Here is a 20,930-nt window from a genome sequence, read left to right as displayed (position 1 = left end):
GAGAATTTATGTGTGTTATATCGCAAGTCTAAGGTTCCACGTCGAGCAATCCGTCTGAATTTGGGCTTCGTCAAAGAGAACTTTGCCGGCCGGCTTTTTGCCATGAAGGCGGTTGTCAGTATATCGTTGTATTAATTAATTCCACAGAAATGCGGGGAGAACACTTAATCGGTTTCTCTCATTCCGGTGAGAACTCGGTCAAGACGATGAAGGGCGTCATACAGTCCATCAAGAACAAGAAGATGAAGGAGCCAAGGCGAAGTCATCGAGGTTGCTGGTGCGGAAGACCACCAAAATCATTTCTGCAGATTGAAAGAGGAAGAATTACATAAATAATGATATATAGTTGTATATAAAGGCAACTAAAGGGAGTATGTTTGAAGCGTTTTGGACTGGTCGAAGTAATGGTTTTAGTGTCCATAACCATGATGCCTTGATGGAGACGATCTCACCTTCCTACGTACACATTGAGCCCCTTCCAACTGGGGCAAGACATGTTGATGCATCGACGCGTTGTTGTTGCACCTCGGGACTTCAGGATTCATCATTGATGTCTGAATATTGAACAAACAAACAGAAGCTAACAACGCTCCCCCCCCCCCAAGCTACGATACCTCACCATCTACAACACCACTTCGCAGAGCGACCATCAAGTCAACACCTCGTCTCAAGCAATACCGTTCTTATCCCTACGCCCAAATCCCAATCTTGTTTTCCCCCTCCTCTCATCATGAATGACAATACTAGCCACCAAGCCAACAACAACCAGTCTCTCCCTTTCCCCTCCTCTCTCTCACGCAAGAGGCAGGGAATGAAACTGCCCCTTCAGCTGAAGCTCATTCCGACTCCCCCCGGCAGATATTCAGGACCGACTCCCCTCAGAAAGACGATGGCCCCCCAAAGGACGATGGCCCAAATTCTCGAAGATCTTGAAGAGCAGGACGAGCTATCTTGGGAGGAAAAGGAGCTTGCCGAGCTCACAGCTCGAAACACTGAGCTGAACAAGCACATTAAATGTAGGTCAACAGGACCCTAATGTCGTTTGCATGATTGAATCCACGCTAATTAACATACTTGAATAGGTCCTGACTTGACTGACATGCCTGATCCTAAACAGAAGTGATGGCTTGTTGGAATATGCGATGTTAAGAGGAGAGGAGATGATACCGGGATCTCAGACAAAGTTGCACGAATCACATTGATGATACCTTAGTCGTTGGGCCTTTAATTTTCCATGGGGTCAATTGATGAATGGTGAAAAGAGTTTGAATGGCTCAACTTTTCAATGGGCCTCTGTATTGGTGCCTGTCATCTGTTGTGGCCCTTGTGAATATCTGCTTGAGAGAGCTACACACTGATCGAAGTGATCATTTTGGTACCTATCACCATGATGCTTTGATAGAAACCATTGATCAATTGATCTCGCCTACATATCGAGGCACCCACATTCTAACTGGTCCAAGACATTTGCAGGCTGTTGGGTTGTTGGCAAGATTGCTACCTGTTGATTCATTTGACATCTGAATAGAACCAACATCCAAATTTCCCCTTCCCATGTTGCAAGCCCCATCGAGTTATCCCCATCATCTTTGAGACATTTTGCTCCTCGACTTCACCTAGCCATTCATCATATCTACAAGACAGCCCCCCCATTTCTCTCTCTTCTTCTTGTTCTTCTTTTCTTCTTTTCTTCTTTTCTCCTTTTCTTTTTACTTTTTTTTTTTGCCTTCTCTCCTCCATGGACCGCTCCACTAGTTCGCAAGCCAACAACAACCAGGCTTCGCCTCCGTCGACTGGGGAGAGGAGGTTCACAGCGCACCTAAGTTCAAGTTCAAAGTGGTACATCAGCTTCCCCCTGGGGCGGTTTCGTTTCCGCTTCCCCCTGGAGTGACGGTGGAAGAAGCTCTACAGGCCCTGGAAGACCAGATCCGGCGATATAGGGATGCAAAGGAGCTCGCTGAGCTCACGGCTAGAAACACAGAGTTCAACAAGAACATCAAATGTAAGTCAGCAAGTCTTCTGCGCCGTTGGCACTTGGCTTCATTTCCTTCAATTAACTATAAGTGAGGACGATAGAGACACAGGTGTTAAATTACAATATAGCTATTTATATTACCTTCTATGGAAAAGCCCACGAGTCGGTTAATTCTCGACGAGGACGATACCTGAAAGTCCCGATGCGTCCTTGGTGCTCCCGGTAGAAGTGGCGGATATGTGGACTTCGTTACCCTGCACCCCGGGCGGAATCGTATATTGCCATATATCCCGCGGGAGAATTCGCTCGACCTATTGGCCGGAAACACCTTGGTCGAGCTTCCAATCGTCTGCTGAGTGGCTTCTAGGGGATAAATGAAGCAACTCTCGGTCGATGTGTATATACGATAAACCCCCGAGGAGGAGGTTGTGGAGACTCGTGATGGTTTACATTTCTATTCCCAACGATACACCCAAATTCAACAGGTGTCGCCGTTCCTGCCGAGTTCAGCGCCCGTGATAATGGTTGTTTTCACTTCACTCGTTTCCCCGTCGAGACTCGTCTCTTCGTTCTTCGTCCTTTCGTCAGTCGTAATTGACCATGTAGCTGCTCTGCCTGGCCACGCCGCTTCGGCATCCGTCCTCAAGCGACAGGTTCAGATGAGGGAGGAGTACGATTATATCATCGTTGGTGGTGGCACGGTCGGGTTGACCATCGCTGATCGTCTCACCGAGGACAAAGATAGTATGGAATAGACAATGGATTGATGCTTTCTCGAGATTGGCTTACGCCCGTCTCAAATGAAACGGTATAACAACTTATACTAACACCTAACGCAGCTACCGTTCTTGTCATCGAGTATGGCTACCTCGACTCCTCCAACGCCATCACAGCAATGGGCCCCGACTCAAACATTCTCTCCGACCACGAAATGCCCCGCGCAACCCGTTACTACAACATTACCAGCCCACCTATGCCCGGCCTAAACAACAGAACCAAGGACGTCGCTGCCGGGTGCGTCGTTGGCGGTAGCTCTGCCGTCAACGGCATGATCTTTGACCGCGGTTCTGCCGAGGACTACGACGCCTGGGTCTGGGCGGCCGGCGAGTGGCAGGATGAATACGCAAAGGAATGGGGATGGGATAATTTGTTGCCCTACTTCAAGAGGAGCGTGACTTTCCACCCACCTGATGAGCGTATGCAGGAGGAATACGGGATGACGTCCGATGAGGAGGCTGCGTATGGTGGATCTACTCCTATTCACTCGAGCTATGCGCCGTTTCAATGGCCTGCGCAAAGTAAGTTGCTCTCTCTCTCACTTGGGGGAATGAGCTAGCTAATTAACCTGTGCTATGAAGAGCTCATGTGGGATGCGTTCAAGTCCGTAGAGGGCATAGACTTCCCGGTCGAACATGCCGACGGACACGCGGTTGGTGTATTCTGGTTCCCCAACTCAATTGACCCGTCCACGCGTACCCGGTCTTATGCCCGGCTCGGCCACTACTCTAACGAGAACGGACCTTATACACGGCCCAACTTCCATCTCCTGCCGGGCCATCGTGTGACGCAGCTAATTCTGGATGAGGTTGATGAGGAGGACAGCCCCGAGGCCTGGGAAGCTACAGGTGTCAAGTTCACTCCTCGCGATGGAGATATGCCTGCTGAAGCTTACCAAGTGAGGGCTAAGAAGGAAGTTATCGTCTCGGCCGGGACTCTCCACACACCCCAGGTCTTGCAGCGATCTGGCATTGGCCCGAGGGATGTGCTCGAGGCTGCTGGTGTCGAGGTGAAGTATCACCTTCCTGGCGTAGGCTGGAACTTCCACGATCACCAAATGTACTCCGTCAGCTGGAACTGTGAGTTGATGCCCAGTTATATTTCAGGGGGCAAGGTGGATTATACTGGCTGCTGACACTAGAATAGGGGGCGTCGACGTCGGACCTGACTCGTCCACCCTTGCCCGAGATCCCGAGTATGCGGCCCTTGCGAGCGAACTGTGGGAGGCCAACAAAACCGGTACATCCAAAACTTTCCATGTATCCCCAACTGCCCAGCGTTCGCTAACAACTGGACTCCAGGCCCTCACTCCGCCTACCCCAACAGCGGTGCCTTCCTCCCACTCAGCGTCCTGACCGAAGAATTCACCACCATAGTAAACCAAGTCCTCGCCCAAGACCCAACCGACTACCTCCCCGACCACATCGACGATACCCTCATCGCCGGCTACAAGCAACAACTCCAAGTCCTCGCCCGCCAACTCAACGGCACATCCTCCGCGGTCCTCGAGCTCCTCTTTACAGGCGCATCCTCCTTCAGCCCCATCAACCTCCGCGTCTTCAGCCGCGGCTACGTCTACATCTCGCCCGACGATGACGGCGCCACCGGAAAGGGTGACGTCGAGCCTATTGTCGACTACCGCGCGCTTACGAACCCCGTGGACGTCGCGCTCAACAGGGTCCTTTTGAAGTTTATGAGGAGATTCTTTTCTGGCGAGGCTATGGTTGAGGCGTTGGATCCTACGGAGAGGAGCCCGACTATGGATGCTGATTCGGATGAGTTCGAGGATTGGTTGAGGAAGACGTTGAATCCTAGTGTTGCTCACCCGAGCGGTACTTGTGCTCTGGGTCCTGTGGAGTTGGGTGGTGTCGTTGGTCCGGATTTGCGTGTGCATGGTGCGAGGAAATTGAGGGTTGCTGATTGCTCGATCATGACACTTGTGCCGGGAACCCACACTAGTTCTACAGCTTATGCTATTGGCGAAAAGGTATGTTGCTCCAGTTCCATATCTCGGCTAACCTCACATATACTAAAGCGAAATCTAGGCTGCCGATCTGATCAGGGGCAGAAGGATTGGGGATGAAGCGTAACATTACGAACATACGGCGAAGTGGAGGAGCCTACAGACAAGAGTAAAGGTTCCGCAGTTTGGGATCGGGATGAACCTAGGCTCTAAGAAAGCAATGTTTTATTATAAGACTAGTCCATCAGATACTATCCTGGTCGCTGTTGTCGCTATTTAGTCTAAGAGGCACCCATGGGACCATCTACCCCGAGTCCCGAGATGTCATGTTTAATAAAACTTGCTTCTGCACCTTTTTACTGCCACTAAAACAAGTTATCATGATCATGCTCATGAGAGCAAGGCAGGACAGGCTGGACCTGAGCCAACGCTGTCTCCCAGTTGAGAAGAGAAATCTCTCCTCGCCTGTTCTTGGCCGGTGTGGTGGATGTATTCCTCTGGGGGATTCCCTCGAGAGAGAGGGCAAACTCGGCAGCAATGCGGCCAGCAGCCTTGGTATTGAGAGTGATGGCGTCCCAATGGATGTTTCCGATATCGTCACAAGCTTGGTGGTAGCATGGGTCCTCAGGATCTCCGGCGCCAGTAAAGAGGCCAGAGGAAGGAATGCCAAGCTGAAGGAAGCCAACGTAGTCAGATGATGAGCCGAAAGCACTATATAACAGTTAGCTAAGGTGGAGACATGTAAATAGGAGGCACAGTTTAGATTGAGCATACCCGTAGGCGGCTGGCTTGCCGGCCTTCTCAAGGTAGTCGAAGAGTTTCTTGGAGCCGATCTCCTCGCCTTCATAGACGATGTAGGCCGGGTTGGGAGAACCGATCATGTCGTAATTGAAGTAGTATCGAATCTTGTCCGCTTCCTCAGCAGTGAGCTGGCTGGTGTAGTAGAGTGATCCAACCAATCCAGACTCCTCGGCACCCCACCAGCCGAATCTGACCTTGTTCTTGATGCCCTTCTGCTTCGCGAAACTCCTGGCAATTTCAAGAATACCAGCCGTTCCACTTCCGTCGTCGTTGATACCGGGGCCAGCCTGGACGCTGTCGAGATGCGCACCGAGGAAAATGACATTGTCTGCGTCACCCTCCTTCGTCTCGGCAATGACGTTCCAGGTTTCGCGGTCCTCAAAGATGGAGTCGACGAGCAGGGTCACCGTTAGCTCTTCACCTGCGGCCAAGCGCGTTTTCCAATCGGTGCCGACTTCGAGAGGGATGACGGCCGTGGGAATGACCTTGTCTCGGTTCTCAGCCTGCAGGGTGGCACTGGAGTAGTTCGTTCCGGGGTCCTGGTTATAGAGGATAGCGGCGACTGCTCCGTGGGCGCGGGCGAGGATAAGCTTCTCTGCGAGGGTGCAGACTCCTCGCTTGATCAAGGCGATCTTGCCAGTAGCGTCGATTCCTTCCCAATCGGCCTCGGTGCACCCCGAACCTTTTAATAGTCAGTTTGGATGTTCCAGGCTATATTCAGATTGCAAGAAAATGAAACCAACCATTTTCGTCATTCACAGGTGTGTCTACCAATGCAGCGGTAAAGCCCTCCTTTGGGGTCGGAGGATTGTATAAGAGCGTGATAGCAAAGACGTCCTTTCCGTCGGGCCCGGTCACCGAGATCTTCCTAGTCTGCTCAAAAGTGTGGTTGAATGGCTGGACCCAGGTATCAAACTGATCACCGAGGTTATCTTGAACTTGTTCCAGGATGTAATCTACGGAGGCCTTAAAGCCAGGGAGGCCGAAAGCTCGGTTCCCTCCATTCCGGTTGGCGATTCCGTTCAGGTCCGTTAACGTCTTCTTCAACCTGTAGGGCAAACAAGGTTAGCGCCGCGATTTTTGCAGCCAAGGGTCACATATGCTGTAGACATACGCCGAAGTAGTGATGTCTCTCTCGATCTTATTGGGAGAGAAACACTTCTTACCAAGGGTTGGCAGGGCGAACAGGGGGAGGGCAAGAGAGGCGGAGAGCTTCATGTTGAAGACAACCTTGCGACAAGGTTCAAGGAGTGGATTGACTTTGTTGTCAGTCGACGACCCGGGGTAAACGAAGGACAGACGGCTCGGCGATGGAGCCTCAAGCCAAGACGAGGACCACGAAGGTTTGGGCGTCCCGGACCGGGCATATATATAATATATAGATAACCGGCCCAGATAAAGAACTTTTGGAGCCCTAAGCTTTCGTTTAATCTGTATATTGGACGGAGGGACTTATTGGAGTGCGACTTTATTTCGAGGGGGCCGGTAAGCTGTGTTCCGTTCATGTAACTCTATAAGCCGCCGGAATATTATGACTTATACGGAAATGGCAATATGATGGACGCATCCTCGCCGATGTCATCATCACCTGCCGAAACGAAGGATGCTGTGAGCCGAATTAAGGCATCTTGCCTCAATCCTTCCGTCTGTATCACGAAAGGACCTTCGGACCTGTCTGCGAGGGAAATTGCAACTCATGATCGATGGATATCAAAGCGGAAGGTATGCAGGTTCAAGGTTGCTTCGGATCGCGACATCGCTCTTCGCGGGGAGCTTGGCACGATCAAAGGTACCGGACTTGAGGGGAGTGCGTCTCTGTCCTCAAATAGCATTGTTCTGTTGTAAGATGGTTTGTCCAATCACAGACGCGCCGTGTGCAGATCGGATCACCAGAAGCGGCAGCTGCGATGCTGCTTGAGGAGTGGACATTGCGACGTTTTTAGTGGGGCTCTCGCCATGTCGAATTTGGGGAGGAGCAAGACAGTTGTAGATTACGAAGTACATACGTCGCGTCGTACATCTTCCTCTGAGACAGAGGTTTTTATAGCAGCCCGTTGATTCAGTGATTGATCAAATGGAATTCTGCGCAATGCCGGCGCTTGAAGATTCAAAGGTGCCGCCACTCCATCAACGAATCAATTTTACTTAGTTTGTCCTTTCCCTGCTGCCTGGCTGGATATTAAGATGCCCCCCTGCATCTGCCATGCCCCAGTGCGCTTTGCTCCATAATAGTCACTCTATATGCGAAGGACTTCTACCACGCATTGAGCCCGGATATATCGCCAGGGCGGGCGGTGAAAAAGTTCCAGGTATTATGAAAAGTGCGGGGTGGGGTTAAAGCGGAAGATCAGGCATCATGGGGAGGCGGGGAGGGAGGGAAGATCGCTTGCCAAGAAACGGATCCGACAGTGTCCCCTTTGTTTGCATCTTCTGGGCGATGGGTGAGAGCGGTGATGCGTCCGAGTCAAGATTATTCTATTAGCAGTTAATCCGATTGAATACCTCGAGAACGAATATGCTCTCTTCGAGGTCGAGGTCTGGTCCCGACCAAGCACTTCGTAGTGAAAGACTACGGGCAACTTAATACTTCGTACAGGACATGCAAGGGTCAACTACCTCAACTCAATTGTGATGGAACTTTAGTCCGAATAAGGGGAACTGGGCCCAACGATATCCATCGCCATATACTCGTGGGTGGATAATTGCGCCATTCGGGAAGACCTGACGAGATGTTCATCCTTCAAATGCGCTCTGGATATATATATTATCCTCGGCCAGTATTTTCCGGAAGCGAGCACTGGTCAGAGTCACCGGAGCATTTGGCAATCGAAGAGATCTGGGAGAACGCGGGCAGAGCGCCTTGTGGCTGGCTGTCGTGGAGAGTGAAAATGTGCTGCCTCGGAACCTGGTAATTCTCTGCGGCGGTTTTCGGACAGTTTGAGGAAAAAAATCATGCGAGCTGAAGAGCAGAGACTTTCGTATTTTGACCTTGGTTCCTTGCATTAGTGGACTCCTCCCAGCCAACCTTTGGTATCCTGTGAAGTTGGTTGCGAAGATGAAAGTCTTGTAAATGTGCACGTCGTACAAATCGTGGTTTGAAATTCGCTAAACCCCAGCCAAAATCCATCCTCAATTGCTCTTTGCTCTGACCGAGTTGAGTCAGCACTCGTATTCACTGGTTGATGTCAACAATTGATTTGACCCAAATCCCAGCATGCCGAACAGGGTTAGCCTCCTTCGACGTTGGCGGCTTCTGGTCTGGACTTTGGAGCTCAGCCCAGGATGGGGATACGAAGTAATACAGCCCCTAGCGATGGGGACACAAATGGCCAGGTCAGGCAGCGAATCTGGTAACAATGAGTCTACACACAAAGTAGGAAGCGCGTCTCCAGTCACTGATTTCGCCTCATGAAGCGGGATTGCAATCTCGTACAGTCTCAACCGGATACCAGCGGCCGTCAACCCGTCAACTCGGCAAGAAGGAGCAAACTTTTAGAGTCAGCGCATGCACTTAGAATCCCTGGCGATAGACCTGCAAGTTCTGCAACCTAAGAATCAATTGCTGATTATTCGAGCCCGGGATGCGAGAAATTAGAGGCTGCATTGAGCCAGTGATACTGCAAGGCGGGGTTCCAGATGAAACCAGTGGGGCCGCCATTCACGCGATGGCAGCGTTGCCCCGACGACCTCGACCCTGTCCACAAAATGTCAACAAGAACTCGGCTCACCCAAAACATTCCAGCCAATGATCCTCTTCTCCCTTTGCTAAAACTAGACGTCTGTCCAAAGATTGTCGTCCAGCCCAGAAAAATAGTGTCCACTCTTGACCACTACCACCGTCTTATAGCATCGCGCCTGCCTGGAAAAGGAAAAAGAGAACCTACTCCAGAATCCCGAATGACCAGCCAATGAACTCTGGGTCCCTCCTTCCGTGCAATGCGTCCGTCTTTCTCCTCTAAAACTCGCGATCTTGTGTTGATGTTGGTCGGCTATCTTTGCTTGGAGTAAACATCCAAGGTCGTCAACCGCCAGCCCTCGAGGAAGAAGAGCAGACACGCCTCGCCGAAATCAGTTCTCGAGGCTTTCTTTTCCCGCTCTAAGACACGCAACGGGCCTCGTCTTTCCGGCCTCCTGTCCCTCCGTTTCTCTACCGCGTTCGACATCCATTTTCTATTATCGGAACTGATCGAACCGAAAGTGACCGCATCCGCCCCTCCCCTTAACTATCTCGGAACCTGACTGGTAAACGTCATGGACACGTCCAAAATGGACACCAGCTACCTGTCCCAGCAGGTTAATAGCATCATCAACCAGCTCCATGGGCTGTTTGACGAGATCGGAGTACCCGAACATGATCGCGAAAATCGTGAGGCCGAGGTAAGTGCACAGCAGCCACGACCCCTCGTTTTCAGCTTTCTGTTAGCCCTTGAAGTTCTCACATTGTTTACAAGCTCTTTGCCGCACTCTCCGACACTCTAAACAATCAACTACGCCGAGTCACTGCTGAGAAAAAGGACCTGATCGATGAAGCACAAACAATCGTCACTACCATCCGCCAGATGGAGGCGTCGCTCGACGACTCGCGGCCGCGGCGGGACTACCATGACGACGACGACTTACAGATCACATATCCACTCAACCAGTGCCTCCTAACGTTAAAGGAGAAGCACACTCAAATCAGCAGGATACACCGCGAGCGATTCGAGCAAGTAAAGAGTAGGCCACGCCGATTTCCACCAGTCGCTGGTCAATGAAGCAAAAGAAAAAAAAAAATACTAACTACATTCGCAGAACTCGTACAAGCGCTCGAGTCTTATTCGTCTCACCTCGAGCCCACCTTTGTCAAGATTGCCCTACCTCCCACCGGGCCAAACCAGTCCATCCCTCCCAACTTCGACATCTCCCCCTCCTATGTCGACAAGCTTGACAACGAATTCACCCGCGTCTACGAAGAATACACGCGCCGCGTCGCCACCGTCAAGGCCTTGTGCGAACACATTATCCAGCTCTGGGCGGAACTGGGCACGCCGCAGGCCCAGACTGATGGTGCCATAGTCAAGTACTATCGTGATGCCCCCGAGCAACTAGGTCTCCACGAAGAAGACATCTCGCGGCTCCGAGCCAAGAGAGAGAAACTGTCCGAGGAGAAGAGGAATCGTGAAAGGCGTTTGAAAGATCTCAAGGCTGCCGTCGAGGCCCTCTGGAACAAGCTGGGCGTAGAGGAAGGCGAACAGAAGGCCTTCCTCAATGCCAACCGCGGGTGTGGCGTGCGCCAGATTAACGAATTCCAGGACGAATTAGCGCGACTTAACGAGTTGAAGCATGAAAACCTTCACCTGTTTGTCGAAGACGCGCGATGCAAGCTCCAGGAGCTATGGGACTCGCTCTACCTCTCGGAGGATGAGATGCTCGAGTTTACGCCAGCTTTCTCCGACGTATACAGTGATGCTTTGCTCGAAGCTCATGAGCGGGAGATTGCTCGTCTCGAGGCGTTGAGGGAGCAACGCGCCCCTCTCCTTGTACTCGTTGACAAGCATAAGAGCCTAGTCACCGAGCAAAAGGAGCTTCAAGCGTCCGCCAAGGATGCCTCGCGACTAATGATGCGCGGCCAGAAGGGTGAACGACGCGACCCCGGTAAGCTGCTCCGTGAGGAGAAGATGCGCAAGAGGATCGCCCGGGAGTTGCCCAAAGTCTCTGCGGAATTGCGCAAGGCGCTTGAGAAATGGGAGGACGAGTACGGTCGACCTTTCCTTGTTCATGGCGATAGGTACCTCGAGACCATGGATGAAGACGAGCCAAAACCCGCACATGCCCCCAGAGCGAAGACTCCAGCTGGTCCTCCAGCATCTGCAAGTAAGGCTGCCCCGAAGTCGGCACCGCCTAGTCGAACGAACAGCGGTCGGTCAGCTGCGCCCTCTCGAGCCATGACCAAGACTCCTACTGCGACTTCGAGGCGCGCCCCGCCAGCTCACCAGACGACCGCCAATGGAAAAGGTAGCCCATCGCGTATCCCCGCACGAGTGCCACTCGGCAATCTTAAGCACGGCACCAACTCACCCGAGCGCCGACCCGAGTCGAGGGCTCTACCATCAGCCCGAAACGGTCCGCCCCTGATGAGAGCCCCTCCTCCCAAGATGCGCGAGCTGGTCCCCGCCCCAACCCTTGAAACCCCGGTGAACCCCTACTCGTCTGTCGGACTTGGCTCCATTGTACGGGGCGTAGATCCCGAGGACGTCTACGACGATGGAGCAGCAGACCGATTTCCGAGGCCTCCTTCAAACAACTCATACGTACAACAGCAAGAACGACAAGGTTCGATAAGACACCTCAACTCCTCGACGTATCCCCCCGCCCCTCCCGCGAGACAAATATCTGCCACCTCTCATAGTTCGCACACGTCGACGCTGGTATCCGGATCGGAGAACTGGGAGACGTACGACGACGGCAGTGAGCCGGAGAAGGATGCCACTGACACGTACTACGCTAAAGTACGCGCCGCCCGCATCAAGCGCATCGAGCCGGAGAACGGACACCGTCCCTACGCGAGTCAGTCGAAGCGGCCTCGTGGGCTGCCGCCTAGCTCGCATCCGCACCCTGGTCATGTCATGATTGATCAGGATGGGAACCGGATTGTGTCTGCTGGCGAGTGGACGGATGAGGATGCATTTTGATGAACTTACGCCTAATTCCATGAGTTTTGCGCGCCTTTTTTTGTCAATACCCATGGTATCCGATGTCTTTACGAAGTCGACACCACGACCGTCTACGACTGACGTTGCAGTGAATTCCGACAGCATCTTCCCCTGGCGCCATGGTTTTATTGTTTCCCCCCTGGGGCTGCGCTTTCTATCGACCGTGTTCGCTTCTTACCTGTATTAATGATGTGACTTCTTTCGACACTTATCGGTCTCTCGACCTGTTCCTTTGGTACTGTATTTATTGTTTTCATCTTCAACATTTTGTCGTCTTCGCGTCTCTAGTTACCATCTCCCTCGCCCTGGTCACCTGGAGACCTCCAGCTGGGCAGGTGCCGCAGAGAGCGTAAACATGGGGCGACGGTCATTGGGTTGGGAAGGGGCAGCAGAAGCTGGAAACGGCAGGCTCGTTCTGGAGCTGGAGCTGTGAAGGGGTGTTTCTGGACAAAAGGGATGGGAGGCAGGGCTTTGTCGCGTATACTGGGGGGGTTTGCGTTTACCAGGGCGTTTTCATGGGGCGTTTGTTCGGCCTTTCAGAGTGAGTCTTTGTTTTAGTGGTTGATATTGACAAGGACGAATTGATTTCATCCGATTTTTCAATGTTTCCTCGAGTACGCGTCTGTTTGGTGATGTTTCCGGGAGTGGCACGTCTGCTGGATGGCGCGTTGGGTCGCAAGTCGCTTTCCAAGCATCGACGACAAGGCACACATCCAAACGTTGATTCATTCACACAAGAAGACCTTGGGATTCATTAACCTAAGCTACCAGGGACTATCTACAGACAGGAATCATGTCTCCGAGCCTTGGATCTGCCTCATGAACCTTGGTTCTCAAGGACAGTTACGAGAAGCCTCGGGCGTGCTGTCTACTTTGATCTGCCCACAGAAATTGCAAACGAACCATCGATCGAGTCTGAAGAAATACTCGTCGTGGGAGGTAGCAGTGGGGAACGCTTTGCTCAAGGCAAGCTCTACGGAAAAGAAGGGGTAGAAGTGGTAAGTGCAAATAGATGGCATGAGATTTGTGAAAGTGAAGTATGGAGAGGAAAGGAAGAAAAGGAGGGAGGGTTTTCGGTGAGGTCTGAGGGTTTAAATAGTTTTTCGAGCGTGTCACCGATCACTCGATCATTCTGCCTTCACCGCCTTCACCGAGGGAAGTCGCGATCAGATTTATTGAGGTTGTGGTGATTTTCGTGATGAATCACTGGTGCACACCGCGCTCACCGAGGGAAGTTGCGATAGAATATTTCTGACTGGCTGATCGCGGCGCAATCACGGCAGAATCACACCGCCCGGTAAAAAAAGAAAGAATAAATGAATAAAATAAAAAAAAGAACAAAATGAAATAAAAAGGCAAAGGCGGCAGGTGGTCGCTGGGTCGTGGTGGCCGCAAAAGACCATCCATCAATATCTCGGATTCTGCGGTCTTGGGCATCGAGATGTTGTTTCTGGAGATGCCGTGGTTCATCCACCTTTAATTAACAACACAAGGTTACAAGACAATCTATCTTCACAAGAAGATAGAGAGACTAAATCAATCAATCAACACCTTACCTACTTTACTCCTTTCTACTCGTCCATCCGCTGCACCACCTATTTTCAGCCTTCCGGTTGCTAGTGCGATGCGTACCTGATTTGGCAACCCCTGACAGATCCGATCCAACCTCAGCCGCAAACTCCAACTTTCATCTCTTCCCAAGAACGACCTCGAAGTTTGGTACAACAAAATCAACCAAGCCATTGGAAGAACTTGTCGTGGAGACGAACCATGGCCCCCGAGCAGCAGCCCTGCCAGGCCCCTAAAAAACGAAAGCGCAGAAACTCCTTCGATGATCTCGCAGCCTCTTCGGCAAAAATCAAAAGCGAGCCTGGTGATCCGCCAGATCCACCCGGAACCACCAAATGGAATATCGACTTTCGGCTCCCAGCTTCACACGCCAAACTTTCCAGGACGGATCGTCGACCCGTCATCCGCAGCGGGACTGAGGCACAATCCGACGAGCAGCGGCGATGGTATTCCGCGGCTACTCGAACGAAACAAACTAGAGTAATATGTTGGTCCGAAAGAGGCGGCCTCGATTACGAGGACCTACCAAAAATCGAAGATCGGTGCTTCGTGTGCAAAATCGATCTTAAGGTGCAACCCCGCGACAGAACTTCTTATCCATTCGATACATGGGAGAGATCCGCGGCGAATGGGTGTCAAGATTGCGGGCAGATCGTTCGAGGTGTGGGGATGTTCGCCGAGAGTTATGGCCTTCAAACGGACCGGCTTCATATCGGGACACTTAAAGTATCTTCAGAGAGGGAAACGACACCCAGCGTGCAACGAATTCTGGTCGGCGTCTTTTGGGTCGGGGAGTTGGGTGATATGTCAGAGCATCTTGAGTTCACTCGGACCGGCCGATCCAGTCCGCCAGTCAAGCTAGAACCGCCTCCGACCCCATTTGACCCGGAAACCTACAAACAATACGTCTTCCTCTCAGCCCAAAAGCTCATCCAAGCCTGCTCCATCACTCATCGCCACTGCCTCCCACCATCTCCACCGCCGTTTCTCCCGGCCCGCCTCCTGGAGATCCAGTCTGCACCCACTCCAACCGTAAAACTTCTCCCCACCAGCTTACTCTCCCCAGAAACAACAAATACCCACTACCTGGCCCTAAGCTACCGCTGGGGCAATCCGCCCCACAACCCCCTCCGCCTCACGGTCTCCACATCACAATCCCTTCACGACGGCATCCCGACATCATCCCTACCCCAGCTCTTCCAGGACCTTGTCTCTCTCGCCCAGCTCTTGGGCGTGAAATGCATATGGATAGACGCCCTTTGCATTCAGCAAGACGACACGCTTGATTGGGAACGTGAAGCCGCGGTTATGGGCGCTATTTACCGGAATGCGTGGCTCGTTGTTGGGGCGACGAGTGCTAGGGATAGCAGTCAGCCCCTTGCTCCACAGCCATTTCAGCGGGTCCCCATCCCCATTTCTAAGATGGAGAGCGGGGAGGAGGGCAAAGGGGTGTGGGGGAATGTGTTGTGCTCGACACAAGGCGGAAGCGTAACATGGCCGTTGCACGAAAGGGGATGGTGTTTCCAGGAGATGATCCTTGCGAGGCGGTTTTTGGATTTTGACTCCAACGGGCTGCAACTACATTGTTGTAGTGGCGATATCCGGGCCGAGGACGCACAGCACGATGAGAATGTGGCTGCTCTCATTGAACTGCCGAGATGTACCAAGTGGGAGCCTGCGGATTTCCGTCACCCATGGGCTTTTCGGCGCTTTTGGTCACAATTCTTGGACTCTGATCCCGACAAACAGCAAGTGAAAGAGGCAGATATGCGTCGCGTGTGGCGAGAAGTTCTGCAGATGTACACGAATCGGCGATTGACTTATTCTTCGGACCTTTTACCCGCGCTGGGCGGTATCGCGTCTGAATACTTAAAGAAAGTTGGCGGCGGTGATGAGTACTGTGCAGGCTTATGGAAGAGCAGGTTTATGCAGGATCTGTGCTGGACTGCTAATCATGAGGCGGTACCTCATGAAAGTGGGGATAAGGCGCCGAGTTGGTCGTGGGCTAGTATAAGTGGGAGTGTTGACTATGAGTATACGAATCTAGGAGAGCAGAGGACGGGGCTAGTTGATGTGATCTGCGGCCAAAAGGGCACGAATCCTTTTGGAGAGGTAAAAGGAGGGTATGCGGTGCTTGAGGGACCGGTCTTCACATGCCTATTGACGGTCAAGTTCGGGAAGTGGGCTGTGCACCAGTTGAAGATGCACAAGTGGCGGGCTGCGATCTTTACGCCGGATGTTGCGATTGAGGTGGTGACATTCCGGAACGAAGGTGCATTTGGCACAATGAAAAGCAGCGCGAACAGAGCAACGAAGGCCGGAGGCAGGATAGAGATCGAAGAGGATTGCAGATGTGAGGTACTAGCGCTTCACTTGTTCGATCTCAAGTATGGGCGGGGGCTCTTTATGATTCTGGGTTGGTTGGATCCGAAGGGGATGGAATTCCAGCGCTTGGGAATTCTCGAGGCACCCTTGAGCGATTTCTATAGCGCCAAAGGTGTGGATGCAAACTTCAAGACGCAGGAGTTTGAACAGGTGAGGGTAGTGTAGATCAGAAGCGTGATTTTAGCTAATATTCGGTATTGTTCATAACCTTCAAGCTTCCACAATGCTCCAGCGGGATTCCTCGTCCCTAGGACGCGATGTCTGGGAGCCTTATTCTGCCAGCCTTAGAGATGGGAAAGAGAGGACGCGGAACTATATGCTCGGATGAGGGAGATCACTGGGGAAGCCCAAGCGGACCCCCAAGATATTGGCGGAGGGATAAATATGAAGGTAATTGACGATGTAGTAGTTAACGTTGTTCTAACCTTTTCGACCGACGGGCGTGCGTAGATGGAGAGGCGCTAGAACTTGGCTAGCATTCAGCGATAGACTCTCTGGACCACTAGTGAGACGAACGATTCTGGAAGTATTACATTACATGGCTTTTAAATGGCCTCTACCGTGCTTATTCCTTCGCTGGGTCTCTGCTCTCACTCTCGGGTGGGCTGTTTACAATCTGGAGACGGAAGTTACCCATCTAAAGGTACCAGGTGAGGAAGAGACAGTGCAGTCTGCGAAAGCTAACACACTTGTGTGTTAGATTTAGGTTCAAGACTCGTTATTTGATTCGAGTCTGCCATAAGTTTAAGACCGCCGCTTTCGATACGATGATTCGCAAGGCGTTTTAAGGGTCAAAGTGATGTGTACTTGCGTATAAGGTAGCTGACATCGGTGAGAGACACGAACGAGACGAAGACGATAACTTTATTGAAATCCCGTTGCGCCTACGGTTGATGACGTCGCAAAGCTCAACTATTCATAACCGAAAGCAACGAAATCTTGACGAATTATCTAAATGGGGCTGTTCTTGAGATTCGGGTGAAAAGGGTCATGGTACTCTTATCATTATTATCTAATTGTTAGATTTCGACAACTACTTCGAGTCAAGTTCGGGATAGTGTCTATACAGGCCCAAACCAAACGGCTGGCGACGTTTGCTGGTAAGATATTCCTTGATACGAGGGCGGTCCTTGACTGCTTGGTGCAGCTTGAAGACATTGGCATATTTCCCAGAGGCCTCGAGCTTCCCAACGGCATTGGGGAAAGCATACTTGATACCATCAATACCCTATCATGGGGGTTAGTCTTCATATTCACAAAGAAGAAATAATCACTTTCGCTGGTCTTCTCACCTGGAAGAGGACCAAGTCCGCATAGGTCAAGTTCCCACCATACAACCAGGGTCCATCACCACTCTTCTTGCCCTTAATAACCCTCTCAAAATAACCCAAAAACTTGGGAATGCGGTTCTTGATGTAATCGGCAGCCCTGCGCTTACTCTCCTCCTTCTGGTCCTCGTAGTACTCGCTCACAGCAATCGGATGATGCGTGTCATGAGCCTCATTAGACAAACCATCCAGCACCGTCAAGGCAAGGGCATTGAGATGGTAGAAGCCGGGGCTGTCCTCCTTAGGAGCGAGACCATGACGGGTCGCGAGGTACAGGAGAATGTTGGGCGTCTGGCTGATGAGCAGATCGCCGTGTCGGAGAATAGGTGGGGCGAAAGGAGGGGGGTTGTTACCGTCTCCGGTGTTGGAGGAATCGATTTGCACGGCGACGTTTTGAGCGGCTGCGCCGGGGTCGACGACGGCTGTGTCCTTGTATTCGACTCCGGCTTCCTCGAGGACGAGGCGGATGAATTCACCTCGTCCTGGGATGCCGGGCCAGTAGATGAGCTCGTATGTGGGGGAGGACATTGTGGTGGGGGAATGTGTGGATGTGGAAGAGTGATGTCTGCGAAGCCAATTGATGTTTGATGAGAATGGGATGGATTTCCAAGATGATTGTCCTCGGAGTCGAAGCTGAGTCGAACGCTCCCAGAGGCAGCGTGAATGTTTATATATAGTTCCTCTGCATATCGTTAACGTAACCGGCGGGCAGTGCCGCGGGAGCGGGGTCCGCATTGTTTCTCCCTCTGAGCTGCTGGGTGAGGATCAGAATCCGAACGTATGACAAATTCAGCTCTCCGCATCTCGTTCAAATTGTCACTTAGTTACAACGAACCCTTCTCCTCCTGGTTTGAGGAGGAGGGTGGAGTCTACCGCCCGCCCTTTCTCCGATTTATCTTCGGAGGGATTAGTCCCATCGTTCTTTCACTAATATCCGGAGTCCAAGTCCCGGAGTGAAATCACGTGAAAATCGGGATAACTCTCCGAACGTCATCGTGAGAGAAATGCGGACAAGCAGAAGAGGAACGGAGATGGTTGACGATGTCGACGAGAAAGGGATGCCTCTTTGGCCATCATGACATCTCGCTCAACAAGATTTAATAAACTATCTCTATGATAAATTTACCAGCCTGTCGTCCTGATTCTGTGGTATTTGTCCATGAGGTCATTAATGACACACTTCATCGAATAGACGCCGTCGTCCTTATCGTCCTCGTAGTCCTCGTCATGCATATTATCTCTCCTGCCTTCATCCTCCACACTTTTCTCATAGATATAGACATGTTCTAGATCTACCGCGACTATTTTGTCTCGTGATAAAATGAAATTCTCCAGCCGGGCGTCGTCCGGGACAGCCCTGTAGGCAAAGAACGCCTTAAAGGTCTCGCGCAGGCGTTGCCGTACTTCTTTTTCCTCCATATCAACATCGCATAATTTTACACCGTCGACATACGATAGAAGGATAGCTCGCGTCCCACCGTACTCAGTCTCTCCGAAATATATCGGAATGAAGTTGCCTTGTAGGCTCTCCAATGTATGATACATCTCGATCTCGGTCTGGAAGTACTCGTCCCATCCAGGTTTCAAACTCTTCAGGACAACTTGCCGAGGGAGGAAAATCCCGGGCCAATGTCTCTTAACAAATGGCGTGAGTAGCCATATGAATCGCAGGAGAAAAAGAACGAAGGTCTTGCCTGGAGTATCGTAGGTGGTAATGAGGTAGACATGGGGGCTGTGCTTGTCAAGGACACAGATCTCCCCCGAAACTACGCTTCGACCAAGGCGGAACTGGGAGTTGAAGAAATTGAATTAGTACTTTCTAGACAAGGGATACGCTAATACACACCTTGGTACTTGTTTTTCGTGTGTCTGTCATGGACAACGGCAGTTTTGGGCGTTGAGAAAGGACGGTATCTCCTAAGTATCAACAATGTTTTTAACCAAATACCAAGCAAGTTGATGACTAAGCCGACCAACCAGCAGCCCCCTTGGTCAACTACGACCAGAAACCACGTCCAGTTTAATAGGATATTCGCTTTCTCTAATCCCGAAGCCCGTTCTTCTTTCGGGATGTTTCTCTCGGGGCTCAACGAGCTCAATGACCGCTGCGGAAAATAGAGAGTAGTTTGGGGCTTATCAGACCTACTGTAAAAAGATTGGATGATCTTGATGCGCGATTATCGAACTATGAAGTAAGTCTGGCAGTGTGCTGAGAGCATTGATGAGACTGCTTGGCTTTTGCAAATGATGTGAAATTCTGGCGCATCACTGCATTCCTCCTTGATGCATTTGGCCGATGGATGCCTGGCTCACCTCACCCCGCCCCTCCTGAGTGGGCAGCACTGAGGAGCAAACTCCACAGGTTGATGTTGATGAGAGCCTGGCCGCTGGGTAACCTTGCGGCCCCGCTCATTCCAACTTCCCAACCTGGTATGCCTAATGCGACGAGCGAGATAGCTAGATGGCCAAAATGTCTCATACACTGAGAGACCTCCTCTTTGAGCATTCGACAAATCCTGTCCACGAGACTGGCCTTACAACGAGTCCTTCTAAGCTATGGGCGAAACAATATCCACCAGATCTCCGACTAGAGGTCCACACCACTCGAGAGGCATCTGGTGCAGTAGAAGCGGTCTTCGATGGTCCCCTTTTTCCCGCCTTCGAAGATGATGAACTTAGGCTAGAGGAACCTGTATCTCCACCGACTTACCGGAAATATCGCCTACGCTCTGAGGGGGACATGACGACTTGGTTTGATGCAGAGGTCTCTAATATCGTTCTCGGCGGGTTTGCACGGTTTCCTTCAGTTCTCCAAGCCTCGTTTGAGAAGCCGCTGGGAGAGGAGCCTGAACTGGAGAATATTGACACCTCATATTCAGTGCAAATGAACGGGAAGCGCTTCCATATCGCAATAGGGGAATATAAACGCAATATCATTGATATAGATCAATGGCAGAAGGGGAGGTTGACTCGACCTGGCCAGCGAAACCTTGCACGAGAACTGAGAGGGTATGTTGCCCTTTGCTTAACTGATTTACATTTATCTCTAAGATGCCCAGGTATGCCTCCAAGTACCGCTGCCCTCAGATCTTTTGTTTTGATGGAAGGACTCTTTTGCTACTGCAATTCAAAGCGACTGTTGCAAGTGACATCAAGAGCCCAGATTGTATCGCCGAATGCTGGGCTATCCCACGGGTCAATCCTACTGGCGTCTCTTTGCGGCACGCTTTGTATCGTTTTCTAGCCCAAGGGTTCCGCAGATGTCAAGGGATGTGTGCAAACGAAGTTACGATAAACGAAACGCCGCCAAGCCTTCGCCAATTCTATAATGGCCAGCCTCTTTGGAACATAGATGGGGATTACCATGCGGAACCATGGGGCTATCGGAGAGTGATCGACCCAAGTTGCGGCGCATTTCACTGGACTAAGCCTTACTCGGA

General features: G+C 51.6%; 4 protein-coding genes and 1 pseudogene across 4 annotated transcripts; 3 read left to right on the top strand and 2 right to left on the bottom strand.

Moving 5' to 3' along the window:
- Positions 1-730: 730 nt before the first annotated feature.
- On the top strand, positions 731-4,842 carry SAPIO_CDS2154 (Alcohol oxidase; the record flags this gene model as incomplete). Its single annotated transcript, XM_016785262.1, has 9 exons — positions 731-1,016; positions 1,778-2,002; positions 2,461-2,502; positions 2,582-2,719; positions 2,815-3,273; positions 3,334-3,831; positions 3,899-3,991; positions 4,054-4,739; positions 4,798-4,842. 9 exons carry the CDS (start codon positions 731-733, stop codon positions 4,840-4,842), a joined length of 2,472 nt encoding a protein of 823 aa, XP_016645140.1.
- Positions 4,843-5,080: 238 nt separating this feature from the next.
- On the bottom strand, positions 5,081-6,734 carry SAPIO_CDS2153 (uncharacterized protein; the record flags this gene model as incomplete). The annotated part of the gene is made up of 4 exons (XM_016785261.1): positions 5,081-5,426; positions 5,490-6,198; positions 6,260-6,564; positions 6,631-6,734. The coding sequence occupies 4 exons, from the start codon at positions 6,732-6,734 to the stop codon at positions 5,081-5,083; spliced, it is 1,464 nt and encodes a 487-aa protein (XP_016645139.1).
- A 3,048-nt stretch (positions 6,735-9,782) lies between these two features.
- Positions 9,783-12,187, top strand: SAPIO_CDS2152 (uncharacterized protein; the record flags this gene model as incomplete). Its single annotated transcript, XM_016785260.1, has 3 exons — positions 9,783-9,893; positions 9,968-10,232; positions 10,308-12,187. The coding sequence occupies 3 exons, from the start codon at positions 9,783-9,785 to the stop codon at positions 12,185-12,187; spliced, it is 2,256 nt and encodes a 751-aa protein (XP_016645138.1).
- Positions 12,188-13,978: 1,791 nt separating this feature from the next.
- On the top strand, positions 13,979-16,327 carry SAPIO_CDS2151 (annotated as a pseudogene; the record flags this gene model as incomplete).
- An 868-nt stretch (positions 16,328-17,195) lies between these two features.
- On the bottom strand, positions 17,196-18,018 carry SAPIO_CDS2150 (Glutathione s-transferase; the record flags this gene model as incomplete). Its single annotated transcript, XM_016785259.1, has 2 exons — positions 17,196-17,390; positions 17,455-18,018. The coding sequence occupies 2 exons, from the start codon at positions 18,016-18,018 to the stop codon at positions 17,196-17,198; spliced, it is 759 nt and encodes a 252-aa protein (XP_016645137.1).
- Between the last annotated feature and the right edge of the window lie 2,912 nt (positions 18,019-20,930).

The sequence above is a fragment of the Scedosporium apiospermum genome, assembly GCF_000732125.1.
Source record: "Scedosporium apiospermum strain IHEM 14462 chromosome Unknown SEQ_SAPIO_0085, whole genome shotgun sequence".
Lineage (NCBI taxonomy): Eukaryota > Fungi > Ascomycota > Sordariomycetes > Microascales > Microascaceae > Scedosporium > Scedosporium apiospermum.
This window is presented reverse-complemented; position numbering and strand designations above follow the sequence as displayed.